The 19,025-nt window shown below is 42.8% G+C and overlaps 1 protein-coding gene across 4 annotated transcripts in view; it reads left to right on the forward strand.

The window, feature by feature from the left end:
- The window catches only part of TSPAN9 (tetraspanin 9), a 595,020-nt gene that overhangs the window by 373,803 nt on the left and 202,192 nt on the right, over positions 1-19,025 (forward strand). For 3 of the 4 annotated variants that reach the window (XM_040345192.1, XM_040345191.1, XM_040345194.1), the window contains one exon: positions 13,612-13,691. In XM_040345192.1, coding sequence (XP_040201126.1) covers positions 13,629-13,691 — 63 coding nt within the window. In that variant the 5' untranslated portion in view covers positions 13,612-13,628. Of the gene's footprint in view, positions 1-12,657; positions 13,692-19,025 lie in introns of those variants that run through there. The other variant, XM_040345190.1, reaches the window with a different exon arrangement.

A 19,025-nucleotide genomic window follows, 5' to 3' on the forward strand; every position in this document is an offset into this window, starting at 1 on the left:
CCGCAGGTTTTCCCCATAGGTAAACTGCCGGCTTAAAAATCACCGGGAATCCTGGCAGAAAAAAAAGAGAACATGTTCTCCTTTTTCCCGCCGGGATTCCCGGCTGTTTTCCTGTCGGGAAAACTGCAATGGAGCATACACAAGGCCGGGTTTCCCGGCCAAAAGCTGTCATGGCAGTTTTCCTGCCAGGAAAACCGGTCGTGTGTACGAGGCATTAGGTGGGCTTCATACAAATATGTGAGCTGACACAGGGAGAGAATGGAATGTGCAGAGAGATAACCTTGTTGGTTAGCTGTGTCTCCTTTACTGTCTAATAAGCCGGTTGGGTGTAGAGAGGACACTACTGTATTTATTACAAAATTACTTTCTTCGGCAGGCTGGCCTAGATTATTGATCACACCAACAAAAGTGTAAGAAGAAATTGTTTAATATGCAAAGCATATATGCAACCACAACCAAAAGCAGCAGTGTTTAAGAAGCAGAGCTGAATACGATAGCAAAGTGTCTTTAAAGAGGACTTCCCATGCAGCATTGACAATTATATGGTGTATTGCATTGCATTACTTAAGTTCATCTACAATGTATTGTTACTGTGTAAGAAAAATGTCCGTTGCAACATATTTCGATGGACTTGACTAATAAATTAAAGTTGAAATCCAGCTTACACTTTTTAGCCTAGGTTCACATTGGAGCGATTTTTTATGCGATTTGAGAGATCAAATCACATGACAAGTCGCAGCCTATTGGGCACTGTTTCAATCGGTGCGACACCGCTTTTGCGGCGCCTCACCAATTAGCAAAAGTAGTTCCCGCACTACTTTTGCCAATTTCAGATGCGACTTCAATAGACATCTGTGCATGAAGCCACACAGATGTCCATTAAGTAGCACCTGAAATCGTGCTGACATTGCTACTTTGAAATAGCGCTTCTTCAAGCGAAGTAGCGTGATTCCAAAGTAGCATCAATGTGAACCAGGGCTGAAAATGAGTTACACTGAAAAGGGGAAGCTTTGTTTGTCTGCCTCCTCCCCTGCCACATTTGGCACCTTGTGGGGGGAGTGGGTACCTGGCTTTGACAGATACCCACTCCCACTTCCTGCTGAGTTTGCCGTGGCTCGGGCCTTGCCGCAGCCAGCCCATTGAGAATTTGCATGCGTAGTAGGAAACCGGCTGTGAAGCTACAAGGCTTCACTGCTAGTGTCCCTTACCCAAGAGCACAGCACTCAAGAGCCAATTCAAGAATTGGGACACCGCAGGATTGATGGACAGATAAGCGCCCTAATAGTAAAAGTCAGCAGCTGCAGTATTTGTAGCTGCTGACTTAAAAAAAATTTGGTGGGGGGCTGGAGCTCCGCTTTAAGCAGTTATAGCAACATTTTATTCATAAATATTTCTTGTAAAAGAAAAAAAAATCTTGGAATAGAAAGGTTTTTCATAAATAAATACAAGCTGATAATTGCAGTGTTCCATGTTGTGTGTCAGTCTTCTAACTGCCATTTTTGCTGGACATTTGGGTCTGTTGGAGGAAATTGAAACATAACAAATTACTGATCAAATCACCAGGTAAAAAATACATTTCTTAAAAATGAAAACAAATGCAGCCACCACATCTAACGCCTGGTTTACACTATTGCAGAATCTCATCTGTTAATTTTCAATGGCACCCCCACAAATCTAAAACCGTTACTTTTGCGGGTACAGGAACTGCAGGGAAATCTTATGATGCAAAAGCACCATGCAGTTTGCCAGCTGCTACGTTTTCAATATGGAGCAGAAACCTTTTTCCTGCATGAAATGCGGGGACAGCAGCCCATTCAAATGAGTGGGCTGCCGTGCCCGCATGAACGCAGCCCGCAGGCCCGCGATAGTGTGAACCAGCCCTAAGAATTGATAAGCTGAAATACAAACAATTTTTGTTTTCTGAATGTTTTAACATGGAGTGGGATCATCCGATTGGCTGTGTCACCGAACGCAGGTAATCGCTCTTATATATGTACCTCTGTGTATGTAGACATTTGCCTGGGGCTCAGCTATAGGAAATGAACAAGCTAGAAATTGCCATTTTGGTATCTATTTTTCAATAAAGACTCTTATCAGGGGATATTTAATCTGCTCAGCACGCATTTTAAATGTGTAAATATCCTTTTTCTGGTTTAACCACATCAATATCCAGCAACATCTAATAGAACATTACCAGCTTTCACACTCGGCATGCAGGATTAAGTATAATGGTTCCTAGAACCCCCCCTGGGATTCACCCAATATGAATGAGACCAGAGTATATTAGTATGGGGCTGGGCTTCAGGCCAAAACTACAGGTCCAGGCAGATCAAATTAACCTCCAGAAACCTAGAAAAATGCCAAATCTATTAAATAACATATGCACAAATCATAAATGCTGGCTGATCGATACCAGCCAATCAAATATTTGCTTTTTATTAACTACTGTATAGACCAGTTATTCAGCCTTATTGGATTATGTGCCTTTTGTTAGACTGGATATTTATTAGGCGACCCCCTCCCCCCGTGCCTGTCCATGCAGCCAAAACAAATGAGCAGAACCTTTTCAGAAAGAACAACTGCACTTTTCTATAAGGGATATATTAATCAGTAATTACATCATTATCAATGCACTTATTTAAGTGAACTCCAGACAAATATAAAACACCAATTAATGCAATTTTATATTCATTTTTTTTTTTAAATAAATATGTATTTTAAATCCAACTGGTGTAATGAATTGTATATGCTGTAATATCAGCCATAAGTGATGCTTCTGTACAGCAGCACTCAGACTGAGTGTGGGAGGAGCAACTCTAGGAGCCGATTAAGCTCAGCTGACACACACAACATGCTGACAGGAGGAGAGAACAAAGGGATGGTCAGGGTAACACTGCACCTTTGTTGCCCCAAAAGGAGACACGGATGACAGTAAAATCTAATGGAAGTTCTAACAGTTTGCCATGCTTATGCCGCAGCATGAAAAAAACGTTGTTTTTAAAAAACATCATTTAAAATGATTGTGTGTGGGCTCATCGTTCTGAAAAACGAAAAAAAAAAAATTCCAAACATGCTGCATTTTTTAACGTCGTTTTAAACGATGTCGTTTTTCGGGTTGTAAAAAAATTATTGTGTGTTTGGGCTAAAATGATGAAAAAACCTGCGCATGCTCAGAAGCAAGTTATGAGACGGGAGCGCTCGTTCAGGTAAAACTACCATTCATAATGGAGTAAGCACATTCATCACGCTGTAACAGACAAAAAAGCGCGAATCGTCTTTTACTAACACGGAAGCAGCCCAAAGGCGAATGGAACTACCCCTTTATAGTGCCGTCGTACGTGTTGTACGTCACCGCGCTTTGCTAGATAATTTTTTTAAAACGATGATGTGTAGGCAACGTCCTTTTAATGATGAAGTTGGGAAAACATGTTTTTTTATACATGCTGAAAAACAACGTTTTCTTTCATGCAGAAAAATGATCGTGTGTACGCGGCATAAGACCTGAACAATATTGGTGCTTCACTATAACGTACAAATTCAGTCATTTGTAGATTGCAAACCAATGTTACAGTATATTTGGGGCAGACCTACCTTTTGTTTAGGCTGCTTAGCTCTCCGGGACTTAGGGGCTTACCTATATAAAGAGGCAATCTATCTATCTATCTATCTATCTATCTATCTATCTATCTATCTATCTATCTATCTATCTATCTATCTATCTATCTATCTGTCTCTCTGTCTCTCTCTCTGTCTGTCTGGCTGTCTATCTATCTATCTATCTGTCTCTCTGTCTGTCTGTCTGGCTGTCTATCTATCTATCTATCTATCTATCTATCTATCTATCTATCTATCTATCTATCTATCTATCTATCTATCTATCTATCTCTGTCTATTTATTTATCTGTGTATCTGTCATTTATAAATCCACCAATGATATATTATCTACTATTGATCTTTAATCTATCTATCTATCTATCTATCTATCTATCTATCTATCTATCTATCTATCGATCGGCCCGGATTCAGATACAATTGCGTATCTATCGGCCGGTGTAGCATATCTCAGATACATTACGCCGCCGTAACTTAGGGCGCAAGTTCCGTATCCAGAAAGAACTTGCGCCCTAAGTTACGGTGGCGTAGTGTAAATGTGTCGGCGTAAGCCCGTCTAATTCAAATGTGGATGATGTGGGCATGTTTTATCTAAATTACTTCTGACCCCACGTATTTGACGTTTTTTACGAACGGCGCATGCGCCCTCCGTGAACGTTTCCAAGTGCGCATGCTCCAAATTACGCCGCAAACTGTCAATGCTTTCGACGTGAACGTAACTTACGTACAGCCCTATTCGCGAACGACTTACGTAAACGACATAAAATACGACGCTGTTCGTGTCGACGTCCATACCTAACATGACTTACCCCTGCTTTATGAGGGGTAACGTTACGCCGGAAAAAGCCTTACGCAAACGACGTAAAAAAATGCGCCGGGCGGACGTACGTTTCTAAATCGGCGTATCTACCTAATTTGCATATTCCTCACATAAATCTACGGAAGCGCCACCTAGCGGCCAGCGTAAATATGCAGCCTAAGATACGACGGTGTAAGAGACCTTAGGGAAATCTATGCGTAACTGATTCTACGAATCAGGCGCATAGATACGACCCCGCACACTCAGAGTTACGACGGCGTATCCGGAGATACGCCGTCGTAACTCGTCTCTGAATCCGGGCCATCATTTCTAAATTGATCAGTCATCTATCGATCTAGTTATCTATGTATGATTTATAAATCCATCAATAATGTATCTATCTATCTATCTATCTATCTATCTATCTATCTATCTATCTATCTATCTATCTATCTATCTATCTATCATATATAAACCAATGAATCATCAAGGGGCCTACCTATACCTATAGGGCCAGATTCTCGTACAATTGCGGCGGCGCAACGTAACACGTTTACGTTACACCGCCGCAAGTTTTCAGTGTAAGTGCCTGATCCACAAAGCACTTACCTGTAAACTTGCGGTGGTGTATCGTAAACACGTCCGGCGCAAGCCCGCCCAATTCAAATGGGGTGTGTACCATTTAAATTAGGCGCGCTCCCGCGCCGGACGTACTGCACATGCTCAGTTTTGACATTCCCGCCGTGCTTTGCGCGATGTGACGTAATTTTTTTGAACGGCGACGTGAGTTACGGCGTTTCGTATTCCCGGACATCTTACGCAGAAAAAAAAAAATTGAAATTCGAAGCGGGAACGACGGCCATACTTTAACATGGCTTGTGTAAACTAAAGGCATGTAAAATCATGACTAACTTTGCGATGGGAAAAAATTACTAGCGACGACGTAACGAACGCGAAAACCTTTGTGGATCGCCGTAAATGCTCATTAGCATACCCGACGCAGGAAAACGACGCAAACTCCACCCAGTGGCGGCCGAAGTATTGCATCCTAAGATCCGACGGTGTAAGTCAATTACACCTGTCGGATCTTAGGGCTATCTATGCGTAACTGATTCTATGAATCAGCCGCATAGATACTCTCAGAGATATGATGGTGTATCAGGAGATACGCGGTCGTATCTCTTCTGTGAATCTGGCCCATTGTGGCTATCTATCTGTATATATATTTATCTATCTGTCTGTATATCTATCAATTATAAATCCACCAATCATATATTATCTATCTATTGATGTCCATCTACTATTGACCTTTAATCTATCTATCTATCTAGCTAGCTATCGTTTCTAAATTGATCAGTCGTCTATATATCCATTTATCTATTGATAATTTATAAATCCATCAATTATCTATCTATCTATCTATCTATCTATCTATCTATCTATCTATCTATCTATCTATCTATCTATCTATCTATCTATCTATCTATCTTTTATAACTCTATCAATCAATTATCTCTCTATCTATCCATCCAGAATAAGGCTTCATTTCCACTGGCGTTTTTACAGCCACTTTTCTGAGCGTTTTTTACAGCTTAAAAAAACGCCTGTCCATGTTATTCTATGGCATCATGCCCACATAGGCGTTTTTGAGCTGCAAAAAAAACGCGGGACCAGGGCGTTTTGTGGCTCCAGCAATAGAGCTGTAAAAACGCCAGACATTAAAAAACGCTCAAAAACGTGCAAAAACGCTATTTACAAAATAAACATGGACAGGCGTTTTTAAGCTGTAAAAAAGGCTAACACAAGTGGCTGTAAAAACGCCAGTGGAAATGAAGCTTAAGTGTTAAGACTTGGGTATTTGAGGCTCAAACGTATGTTTGCCTTGTTTACCATGTACATAACTGATAAATTATATATATGTGCATGTTTTTTAAAAGAATTTAGTGGCACACAAAGCGTAAATCTCCTCAGCAGGCTGGCTAAGTGGCCTACTACTGATACAAAGTAGCGCTGTTATTAGGGTCATTTTCTATATGGAATTATTTTGTCATAATAACATTTTTTACATTAAGAACTATACACACAGCAGAACACCTTTCTGACCCGGCCAGCCTCAGACATATAGTAATGGCAAATTAAATCAGCAGTCACATGCCCCCCTGACATGAGCGTAATTATGATAGATATCGCTGTGATGGTGTATGACCTGAGCCCCATATAATTCCGCCCGGCAGTGCATCCATTGTCCGGACCCCGGTGAACGCAGCCCACAGCTGAAGATGAAGAACACAAACATCTTAGGATAATTACTTACATTAAGTCCCTTTAAAAGCCAATGTTATTACCAGTCTGTGTGCAGGGGCACCGCTGAGGTAAGAGCCGACTACCAGGGGATTTTGTATGGAAGCAAAGCGGTGGGAAATTATTCTTGTTTTTGATTTTGTAAATATGTATTAACTACAAAAAAAAAAAAGAAAGAAAAGCTCAGTACAAATCAAAAGAAAAATACATTTAAAGAGTAGGTTTAGGGTCAATGTTTAAATAAAATCCATTAAATGTTCATAAATAAAATCCTTGAAATGCTCATTAAAGCCATTAGCCAACTTGATTTTCTGGCCACTGCTGCAAAAATAAGTTTTTCGATATGGGTCTCTTCCCATGATATGGTGCTCAGGCCTAGCGGCCAGTCACATGACAAAAGGGGTGACATCATCACTCCCTCTGATTTCTGATATTAGATATTACCATGTTTATTGGTGGCAGCTGTGACAAAGGACAGCAAAGTACTGGAGAGGTAAGTATAAAGTGGTAGCATGTGGGATGCTGCTGCTTTGCTGTAAGTGGTCAAGGTGATGGGGTCTCTTTATTCAGTCATAGCCGGTATATACCCCTTAATTACCAGGCCATTTGTCAAGTTGCATTGCAACACTGATCCCCCCACCTTTACCTTTAAACTGCCGATCCTCCTCCTTGCCGTGTTTACAAATATTTAGCCTATTCACAGCAGACAGAGGAAGGGGAGTTTCCTCTGTTTTGAATGGGCTGAAAGGTTTTTAAACCCTACGGGGTAGATTCATGTAGGAGATACGACAGCGTATCTCTGAGTGTGCGGCGTCGTATCTATGCGCCTGATTCATAGAATCAGTTACGCATAGATTTGACTAAGATCTGACCGGCGTAAGTCTCTTACGCCGTCGTATCTTAGTTGCAATTTTAGGCTGGCCGTATATATTTACGTGTTCAATATGCAAATTAGGTAGATACGCCGATTCAGAAACGTACGTTTGCCCGGCGCATTTTTTTACGTCGTTTACGTTAGGCTTTTTCCGGCGTATAGTTACCCCTGCTTTATGAGGCGTATCCTTAGATTAAGTATGGACGTCGTTCCCGCGTCGAGTTATGAAAATTTTACGTCGTTTGCGTAAGTCGTTCGCGAATAGGGCTGGACGTAATTTACGTTCACGTCGAAAGCAATGACGATTTGCGGCGGGATTTCGAGCATGCGCACTGGGATTTTTTCACGAACGGCGCATTCGCGTCCTTTAGTAAAATATGTCAAATACGTGGGGTCACAGTAAATTTGAATAAAACACGCCCACACCATCCACATTTGAATTACGCCGGACCACATACGTTACGCCGCCGTAACATAGGGAGCAAGTTCTTTCTGAATACGGAACTTGCGTCCTAAATTACGGCGGCGTAACGTATCTGAGATATGTTACGCCGCGCGGATAGATACTCCATTGTATATCTGAATCCGGCCCTACTAGTGTTTATACCTGTGATTGGTTCACAGTGGTCACAAGGTACAGAGCCACTCTAATTGGCTTTGTGCCTGTGATCTGAGCTGTCCAATGACAGGTGTGCTGAACATTTGAATATGTTTCCATAAGTGCCGTTTATACATGGCACTCCAGAAATACGTATCTTGCTCCCCACTGTCTACCTTCCCTCCGCTATTGCGCCTGAAATCAAAGTAGAAAAAAAATGACTTGATGGGAGAGATTTACTAAAATTAGAGCACACAGGATTTGATGCAGCTGTGCATAGTAACCAATTCAGTTTGTTAAATTAAAGTGATTGTAAATTCTCTTTTTTTTCTATAAAAATAACAAAAATGTTATACTTACCTGCTCTGTACAGTGGTTTTGCACAGAGCAGCCAAAGTGGTTTAGCAAACTAAATGATATTTGGTTAGGGTTCACATTTGCTTTAAAGTTGCGCTCTAGGCTAAGATAAAATACACAATTAAATAAATAAAATCCTTGACATGCTCATTAAAGCCAAAGGGGTTGTAAAGGTTTGTTTTTTTATTTTCAAAATGGGTTCCTTTAACCACTTGCTTACTGGGCACATAAACCCCCTTCGTGCCCAGGCGAAATTTCAGCTTCCGGCACTGCGTTGCTTTAACTGACATTTGCGCGGTCGTGCGACGTGGCTCCCAAACAAAATTGACGTCCTTTTTTCCCCACAAATAGAGCTTTATTTTGGTGGTATTTGATCACCTCTGCGGTTTTTATTTTTTTGCGCTATAAACAAAAAAATAGCAACAATTTAAAAAATATATTTTTTTTTTTTACTTGTTGCTATAATAAATATAATAAATATATAAATAAATAATTTTTTTTTCTCAGTTTTGTAAAAAAAAAAAAAAATCGCAATAAGCGACTGGTTTGCACAAAAGTTATAGCGCCTACAAAATAGGGGACAGAATTATGATTTTTTTTTATTATTTTTTTTTTACTAGTAATGGCGGCGATCTGCGATTTTTATTGGGACTGCGATATTGCGGCGGACGTATCGGACACTTTTGACACAAATTTGGGACCATTCACATTTATACAGCGATCAGTGCTATAAAAATGCACTAATTACTGTATAAATGTGACTGGCAGGGATGGGGTTAACACTAGGGGGTGAGGAAGGGGTTAAATGTGTATTCCCTGGGTGTGTTCTAACTGTGTGGGGGGAGAGGGACTGACTGGGGGAGGTAACCATGCTGTGTCTCTATGTACAAGGGACACAGATCGGTCTCCTCTCCTCTGACAGCACGTGGAGCTCTGTGTTTACACACAGAGCTCCATGTCCATGCTGTCACCTGCTGTGTCACCGCCGATCGCGTGTACCCGGCGGACATCGCGGCCGCCAGGTACACGCATCGGCTCTTCAGCGATGCGCCGGGACAGTGTTTACCCGCTGCGCACCACCGAGTGGCGAGCGCAGGTAATGCTTTCAAAAAGACGTCCAAAGACGTCCACTTGGCACTTGAGAGCCGCGCTGTTGACGTCTTTTGTCAATAGCGCGGGTCTGAAGTGGTTAAGCTAGTGCATTGTTGGTTTACTTACCTTTTCCTTCAAAAATTTTTTTCTTTGTCTAAATTTCTCACTTCCTGTTTCTCCTCAGTAAGCTTGCCCCCATCATCCAAGCTGTTCTGGCTGGGGGTTAGTCAACGTGCTCGCCCCCTCCTTTGGGACTACATCCCTGCAGATTTTCCCCACAGGGATGTAGTCCAAATGAAGAGGGCGAGCACGCTGACCTAACCCCAGTCAGAACGGCTCAGATGATGGGGGAAAGCTTACTGAGGAGAAACAGGAAGTGAGAAATTCAGACAAAGAAAAAAAACTTTTAGAAGGGAAATTAAAGGAAAAGGTAAGTGAACCAACAATGCACTAGCTTAAAGCGGATGTCCCCTGAAAAAAATATATTAAAAGCCAGCAGCTACAAATACTGCAGCTGCTGACTTTTAATATCAGCACACTTACCTGTCCTGGAGTCCAGCGCTGTCCGCAGCAGAGGACGAGCGATCGCTCGACACTCTGCTGCCCCCTCGCCATCCTCGGTGAGGGAACCAGGAAGTGAAGCGCTCCGGCTTCACTACCCGGTTCCGTACGGCGCATGCAGCTGCGCTGACTGGTTCCCGCTGTGTTCTAGGAGCCGAGTGTTTCCCAGAACACGGGGGGGGGGGGGGGTCTGACGTCCTGCCCACAGTCTACCCGCAGACTGTGTGGCCGGAAGTGGGTGCAAATACCTGTCTTTAGACAGTTATCTGCACCCCCCTCCCACTGAAAGGTGTCAAATGTGACACCGGAGGGGGGGGGGGTTCAGATGAGCGGGAGTGGAGGTGGAGGGGGGGAGGGTGGACCTTTTTAGAAAATAAAAAACAAACCTTTACAGCCCCTTTAACGCAGCTCTGTATTTCTGTGAACATCATTAAATGTATTTTTTAAATGCAAGCATTGTGAGTACCTGAATTTGACTTGTATCGGCATTTGAAATTCCTGTTCAGCAGAGCTGAGACTGGGGAGGGAGAATCATAACAAGAAGCCAGTCAGCTGTGCTGTATTGCTTATATTCTAACTAGGCACGTGCTGAAAGGAGGAGAGAGCAAAGTGACAGAAAGATAACAAGAAAAGAACAACAAAGATGCACCAGCCTAGTGTATTACCGTTTATGCAAATTTATTTAAAATACAATGTATAAAACCTACTCACAACTGTGGTAGAAAGATTCGCAAAACGAAGCGTATTCCATAGAGGCTGCAGCATGTAGAACCCGAACCACACTCCAAATGGTTATGGAAGAAATGAAGAGGGTCACTGCCAACTGACGCGTTTCAAAGCACAACGCTTCTTCATCAGAGCCCAGCTTAATTTCCTCCATGACCATTGGAGCTTCTTTTTGCGAATCTTTCTACCACAGTTGTGAGTAGGTTTTATACATTGTATTTTAAATAAATTTGCTTAAACGGTAATACACTAGGCTGGTGCGCCTCTGTTGTTCTTTTCTTGTTTGCTACTAGGATATCCCCATTTACGAAGGGCAGCAAGGCCAGTGGTATCGTCATCGTTATGGACCATTGATTGTTTGACAATCCACTCATGCGCTGGAGTATTTGTTTTCTGTTTTTAAAAGTTCCGGGGGCGGGGTGAAATGTGTTGGGGGCGTGGCTTGGTCAGAGTCCAGCCTGAGGTTGCCAATCCATTCACTGCAGTATGACATCATAGATGTGCGACTTCCAGGTAGGGTGACCACATTTTTAAACTAGCATTCAGGGACACCCCCCTTCCCAAAAATCAGCTTGTACTGTAACGAATCACAGCACAGTGATTGGACACAAGAAGTGGGATTTACGATTTCTCCAATCACAAGCAGGGGGCGGGGACTGTGCTCCTCCAGGCTTTTCCGGCCATGACAAGTACTGTCAGTGAGTAAAGCGGTGATGTGGCGTCCTTTTTTGGGGGCATCAGATTGGCCCGGGGGGGGGGGGTGGCTGTGTCAGTTTCATTCCGGGACACTGTATTGTCTTGGAATGAAGGTGCCCGGGACAGACCTGCAAAATGCAGGCAATCCGGGACACAGGGTCACCTTACTTCCAGGGGGTTACCCTTCCTTTCTTGAACCTTTGCAGTAGCCAGGATGGGCTCCATCCCCTGTCAGCACTCTAGCAGCAGCTGCGGATGTGCCGTCCCCTTACCCCCTCCCTAACAAGCCTGAGTGGCCCACAAACTTTCCCAGGTCTCAGAAACATGAGCTTGTCAGTCTTCTGCTTCTCCTTTTTTAGTCCGGTCATAGGCTCCTGGAGGGACAAGACCCATAGAAAATCAGGTCTGGACTGTGTGGCAGAGCTGTGTAAATCTCAGGACTGGATTGACAGAAATCCAATTGCTTTGGTCAAACAGCGAATTTTTTCTGTGTATTTAGCGGTTTAGCTTCAAATAATTTTTGTCATTTTAACCGTAACTTGTGCTTAGTTTTCCAAGCAGTGTAGTATTTCCTGCGCCTGCAGTCTCAGCTGAGAATAATTATTTCTAATTTGCCAGCAGGCGCAAAGAGATACCAACACAAAGCAAGCGCAGGCTACACAAAACAATCGCTTTGCGCACATTTCCTAAAAATGCGCAGGGGGGAAAAAATGCAACGCGTCGGAATGAATTTGCACGCTTTTAAAAGACGCTCGCATCCCTTTAGCTTCAATTTCCTTTCTTCCGAAATTTCGCCCAAAATGACTTCATGCTTCTGTAATGGCGAATTGCGCAGATGAAGGTGCAGACTGAAGTGTCTCCCGTCTCTATCTCAATGAATGCAAATTCCCTCGCGGCATAAAGTTACAAAGAGACAGAGGAGATAGAGAGCCCACAGTTCAAATGTCCCTGTAATGCCGGCTGATAAATATTAATTCCCGGCTTCTTTCATCTATATATTATTTTGAAGGGATTTCATTTAGTCCCTTTGCTTTATTTTTTCAGAGCAGCCCCTGACATTTAAGGGATTCTCTTTTGTGCACTTGTATAGTCAAAGTTAAATGAATAAGCCTTTTAAAGATATTATGTCATGTAGGTTGAGCCTGTAAGACAGTTGGGTCTCCATTGGCTAATTGGGAGGCAGGAGGGGAGGGCTTGACGGAGTAAGCTGTATTACTTGAGAGCTGGCTCAGGGATTTTCTGTGGGTTTGCCCACTAGTGCAGCAGCTGCTGATGGTGCTCTCTAGCACAGCTCGGCAGCCAAACACAGACCCAACAGCAGATAGAACTGAAAGCGGAGACTGGAGAGGACTGACAAGCTCCCACTGAGAATTTTCAGCCTTGCAAAGTCTCCCGGGTGATGCAAAAAAAAAAAAAAAGAAGCTTTTATGGCCGAGACCACCCCAACGTAGCATCATTTAAAGGGTCTTGATTTTATCGAAAACCTTTTTTTTTTTTTTTTATTTATTGCAAGTCTGGAACGCAAAAATCACATTCGTTCTTTTTTTATTCCGAAAAAATAAAGCTTGATGAATGGTGGCTTTATCTGAAGTTGGGCTGTTTTCTTTCCTCACCCCCCCTGCCTCGGGGATTCCTCCAGGGTGTCCGGTTTGTGAATAGGGATCTGGCTACTAGCTGCTCTTCTACATTGTGCCGGATTTAATGCTGAGACATGCTAAACTATAGCCAGGGAAAGGGACAGGTGAAGGACTATGGAAAAATCCAGCAGTGAGGACTCTTCCATACATCGAAGTCCGTCCGTGGACAGTAGGGATTCGGCAAAACCGTCTACCTCAAGTAGGGAGTTTGGTCGAGGATTCACAGCTGGGGCTTTTTTTGGCAATTCGGGATCTCGTACGCAGAGTCATACCGGCGTGAAAAGGGACAAGTACAGCGCTCCCAAAGGTGGCAAATATGTTGTGTTTTACCTGGATCTATCGTTTGTTTTTCTTCTAGAATTCAAAAAGTGCAACATGGCTCGGGGCTGTCTCTGTTGTTTGAAATACATGATGTTCCTCTTTAACTTGATATTTTGGGTAAGTCCAACTTTTTTCTTATATATAAAGTTGTGTTTGTATCTGAATTAGCCCTATTGGCTTGTATTAACCCTTATCGGTTGCTTCACAGCATAGGACAGCAGAGCTGCAGCAGCTGTAGGGTTAATCTTTTTACTTTAGCATCAGCAACTACAGTGAGTTCATAATAAGAAATAATTGGTTTGAAGTTTAAATGATTTGAAAAAAAAATTGTTGTCAAATACTTTTTAAGTTTAGATTTTTCTTACACCTGTACAAAGAAAGCATGATTTATTAAGAATGATATACAGTTGTCAAAATAAAATTACCGTATATACTCGAGTATAAGCCGACCCGAATATAAGCCGAGGCACCTAATTTTACCACAAAAAAATGGGAAAACGTATTGACTCGAGTATAAGCCTAGGGTGTCCATGTGCATGCCTCACTGTGTCCATGTGCATGCCTCATTGTGTCCATGCTTCACTGTGCCCATGCCTCACTGTGCCCATGCCTCACTGTGCCCATACATCACTGTGTCCATGTGCATGCCTCACTGTGTCCATGCCTCACTGTCCCCATGCCTCACTGTGCCCATGCCTCACTGTGCCCATGCCTCACTGTGTCCATGCCTCACTGTGCCTCACTGTGTCCATGCCTCACTGTGCCCATGACTAGACTGACATGGAAGTCTATGAAAGGGGTGCCCGGCTTTGAAAAATTGGTGCTCCCCAGCCGTAGGTCTCCCGGACAACAAACTTTGCACACTTGTAGAGGAAGAGTGGGGCTACATGTGTGCCAAGGCCTGTGGTACCGGGTCCCCAAAGTCCGGGGAAATCAGGCGCAAAAAGGTGACTCGAGTATAAGCCGAGGGGGCATTTTCAGCACCAAAAAATGTGCTGAAAAACTTGGCTTATACTCGAGTATATACGGTATGTATGTCTCCAGATGCCTTGCATGCTCAACCTAGGTGTTCTGTACCCATGTATGCACGCTGCTGAAAAAGCCTTCACATTTTCCTTTTGCACAAAACTTTGAAATCACAAAATGTACAGTCACGGCAGTTGCATGCCCAGCACATACAATAACAGGCATGGTCAGCGTATGGTCAGCTTTTCCATTGCTGTCCATCAATACCTGAACGGTAGCTGCAGGAGTCCTTTTTGCCCCCCCTGTGGGCCAATCATCTTCAGATTAGAAGGAGATCACACAACAGCTTTGTGATTTATTGCTTTTTTTTTCTTTATCTGAAAAATCCCAGCATGCAAGATTCATCGCTAAGATGCTGACTTGCATCCACTCAGTCGTTGGGAAAAGATACTTAAACATGCAGCATTTTTTGGAGACAATCCTTCTCTGTGACAGCTACACAGTCCTGAAGTCATGAGTAACAAGGCATGAGCAGCAGTCAGGTGACCCTAACCCAAGGTCTAAAACAGGCAAAAACTATTATTTGCTCATCTTTAAATACTGTAGAGCATCCATGCTAAGCCAGGGTTCCTAGGGCTTCCTTAAGCTGAGGCTGACTGACCCCCCATCTGATGGTACCTGCATATTTCCAGGGCAAACACCACTTGGCAGAGCCAGCAGCACCACACCAATAATCTTTTTAGCTGTCTGTAAGGTTGGCATTCTGACCACCACTATAAGAGGTAGCATTCTTGCCATTGACCATCAGTGTAAGGGTCATTTTTTCCCACTGACCTCCAATAAATTGGTTTTAGCAGGGGTTCCTCAAGACTAGAAAATTATTTTAAGGGTTCCTCTGGGGGGAAAAGGCTGCTGCAGAGTGTATCAAATGTCAATCAAATGTGAAACTTTTATTAAATATGCAATTAAAAAAAAGATATTTCTATTAAACTGCTTTTTAAAAAAATGGAATCCAACTTTTTTAGGTGCCAAAAGGTCACAGCATACATATATCGACCTTTAGCTCAAATTGCCCAGTGTGTGCTCGTTAAGTTATCTTAAGGATACTGACCAAAGTGACCCTAGACTGTATAGGTCTATGCATGGATAATTAATTATGGATTTGGAGTAGTAGCCATCTTTCAAGCTGCTGCCAGCTGTTTCATTTGAAATAACTTTGGAGTATCGGGGTCGAAAGGGGGAGGGGGTGATGGGGAGGCTTACAAAAAAAAAAAGAAAGCAATGCACCAAAGACACCTTTGGGCTTTTTGTGAGATACAAAGACAAAATAGAGCACCATTGTAACGGTGACCACTTGATAGGCGACAGTAAGGGTTAAGGAAATGCTTCTAGCCTTGGCACGGTCCCATTATACTGAGATAGACGAGCTCAGCACATGGCACTGATCTGATCCGGCTTGCGGATAAAGAAGCCTGCTTAAAGAGCAGGTCCACTTTGTGACATAGGTAGAGACCTCTCTTGCCTGCCTGACTGCGGAGTGACACATATGTGGCAATGAAGGCGTTAAAACTGACCACTCTAACTCCCCCCCTCTGCCTCCCCAGGAATAGCAGGCAGGTCTCCTATTTAAAACAGGCTCAGTGCAGCAAGCTCCCAGCTCGCTGTAATCAGAAAAAGATAGATGTGCTTATGCCGCATTATTAGTTAGTGAAAAGCCCCTATGTGGCACTTTATACCATCGATTAAGCTCGCTCTTTCTGCCGCGCACCCTCTGCGCAACCCGTAATATATTCTGTCATAGCAGCAGCCTGCGATTTCATTGCAGAAAACAGAAGAATAATAGCAAGTCCATGTAACAGCCCCCATATTCTAAACTCACTTCATTACAGAAATGGATTACTGCTTGCCCAATTCAATTACAAAGTCTCTATAAATTGAATCTATTGTGTTTTTCTTTATGTTTTTTATTTTTTTAAGTTTACATGTGAATTTATTCAGTTAAATGTAAAAAAAAATGTTTTAAAAGACTTGTTAGTATATGTAAATAATATGTATGTATTTACATGGGGGCATGGGAATTTGCTAGTACTGGCTCTGCTTAGTTGTGTTACATAGTGGCACTTTAGTCTTCCTTTGTCATAATGTAAGCCTGAGTCTGCTCAGGCTGACAAAGACAGTAGTTTCTTGCTTTTAAAAATGAGGTACTTACCTACGCCTGAAGGCGGGCATTGTCTACTATTGCGGGCCCCCAGTGGCACCATCTTGAATATAGTAGCTTCCTAAGGGGCCACAGCCTGCTACCCACTGTGCATGGACAAGCTCTTGCAATGTCCTGTTAATTGTCCTGCTGCCTCCTGGGGCATGAGACAAGTGACGGCAGGGCAAGTGTCATTATTGCGGGTACTGGTAAAAATCGGTAATCGGTGCCCCCCCAAAAGCAACTAACTCAGTTACAAGCTTAACCGCGATACTTCACTTTTTGAGTGAAGTTCTGCTTTAAGCTGTCAGAGAATTTGTATTTTTTATCCACCCAGTGCTCAGATTTATACAATTCTGTAACTAAAAAGAGTGCAAAGGATGAGGGCACCAAACTTTGTAACCAGTCCAATATAAGTTAAAGTAGAAGTTCAGCCTAAAACTAAAATCTCTAAATCTACTTTCAGCCACAAACTAAAGGCCAGTACACACGATCTGACTTATTGACAACAAACCTCCGACGGACCTGTTTTTGCAGACAATCCGACTGTGTGTACGCTCCATCGGACAAACTTTTTTGCTTTTTCATCGGACAAATGTTCGCTGTAAGAACAGACAAACTTTCCGGCAACAAATGTCCGATGGAGCAAATGCGATCGTGTGTACACTAAAGTCCAAAGTACAAACACACATGCTCAGAACCAATGCTAAAGTTCAGACAACAATAGCAGAAGGTGCCCAAAGGGTGGCGGTAAAGAGCAGAAAAAACATGTAGTACATCTATTACGTCACTACGTTTGTGTTTGTTGGCTGAAAAAGTCCTACCGTGTGTATGCATACCAAGTTCACGGACAACGCCCTTCGGAGCAAAATCCACAGAAAAGTCAGTTGGAAGTCCGATTGTGTGTATGAGGCTTAAGACTTACCTATCTAGCCCTGTAATGCAAAAATCGCTATACATACCTTTTCTAAAGCTGCTCCGGTCCGGTCCGGTCACATGGTGAGCTGTCAACGGCGGCTTCTATATGGAGACAGGTGCAGAATAGACAGCTGACAATGGAAGTCCCAAAGTAAGTCTATGGGTGACGTCACTTCCCAGGCATTTCATAGCCATTGTCGGTTCTTTCCTGTACACAGCATCCGCCACTGGAGATCGGACTGGAACAACTTCAGAAAAGGTATGTATATCGATTTCTTGTTTTCAGGGTTAGATCGTTGCTGCAGGAAGATTTAGAGATTTTAATTTTGGCTGAACTTTCACTTAAACTACTTGTCATCTGGGCCAATTATGAGATTTTTCACATACATGTTGACATCTGAATTTTTTTGCTAGAAAATTACGTAGAACCCCAAACATTATATATTTTCAGAAAACAGAGGCTTTGGAAAAAAAATGGTGATTGCTGCATTTTACACTTTTTTTTCCTCCCTTCAGCTTTAATGCTATTAGAAGGAAAGCACAACATCCCTTGTGATGGTTTGGGGAAGTAACAGGTTAATTTTATTGAGAGATCTGGGGTCTATTAGACCGCTGATCACTTCTCTGTCCTCCAAGCGACCGATCATACAGAGAATCCTTAATGCTCTTTTTGGACTACTCTCGGGATCTATAGGGATTGGTGGTATAGGGTGTGCTGCCTCATAGATCTGGTGATTATACATGATTATACTTACCCTTTGGGTTCAGTGCTGCACCAACTCTTTTGTGAAACCAGCCTGTGACTGAATAGTGATAGGAGAAGCAACAGACGGATAATCTCATCACTCTTCTCCCTCTCCCTATCAGCATGCTCCTTGTTAACGCATGAGTACTGCAGCACAACTGACTGTCTCCTTGTGCTGCCCCTTTCTTTTAGAGGCTGATATTAGAACACATTCTTGCATTTTAATAATTAATGATGTATTAATAAATACAGAAATGAATTATATGTGTCTTTTATATCTGCCTGTGGATCAGCTTTAAATATAATATGTAATTTAAGCTACACTGTTGCCAGAAAAAGGCACCCTGCTAAAGAAGAGTTATAAAACATAATAGTCCAGTGGGCAGAGACTTGGATCTTCACTTTGCTGTCAAGCCATGCCACCTGATGAATCCTTCAGCATCGGACATTCTGGGAGTGTCGGGTGCCTGGTCCCCTGCTGAATGCTGTGGTTCCATTCACTGACTGCTAAGCCACAACTGTGTCCCTATAGAGTTGTAATGACGTAGTGGCTGTCATGTGGAACTACAGCGCACAGTGGGGGGCCAGGCATTGGACACTTCTGAAGGTGTGTTGGATGCTGAAG

This window comes from Rana temporaria, chromosome 3, assembly GCF_905171775.1.
Source record: "Rana temporaria chromosome 3, aRanTem1.1, whole genome shotgun sequence".
Classification (NCBI taxonomy): Eukaryota; Metazoa; Chordata; class Amphibia; order Anura; family Ranidae; genus Rana; species Rana temporaria.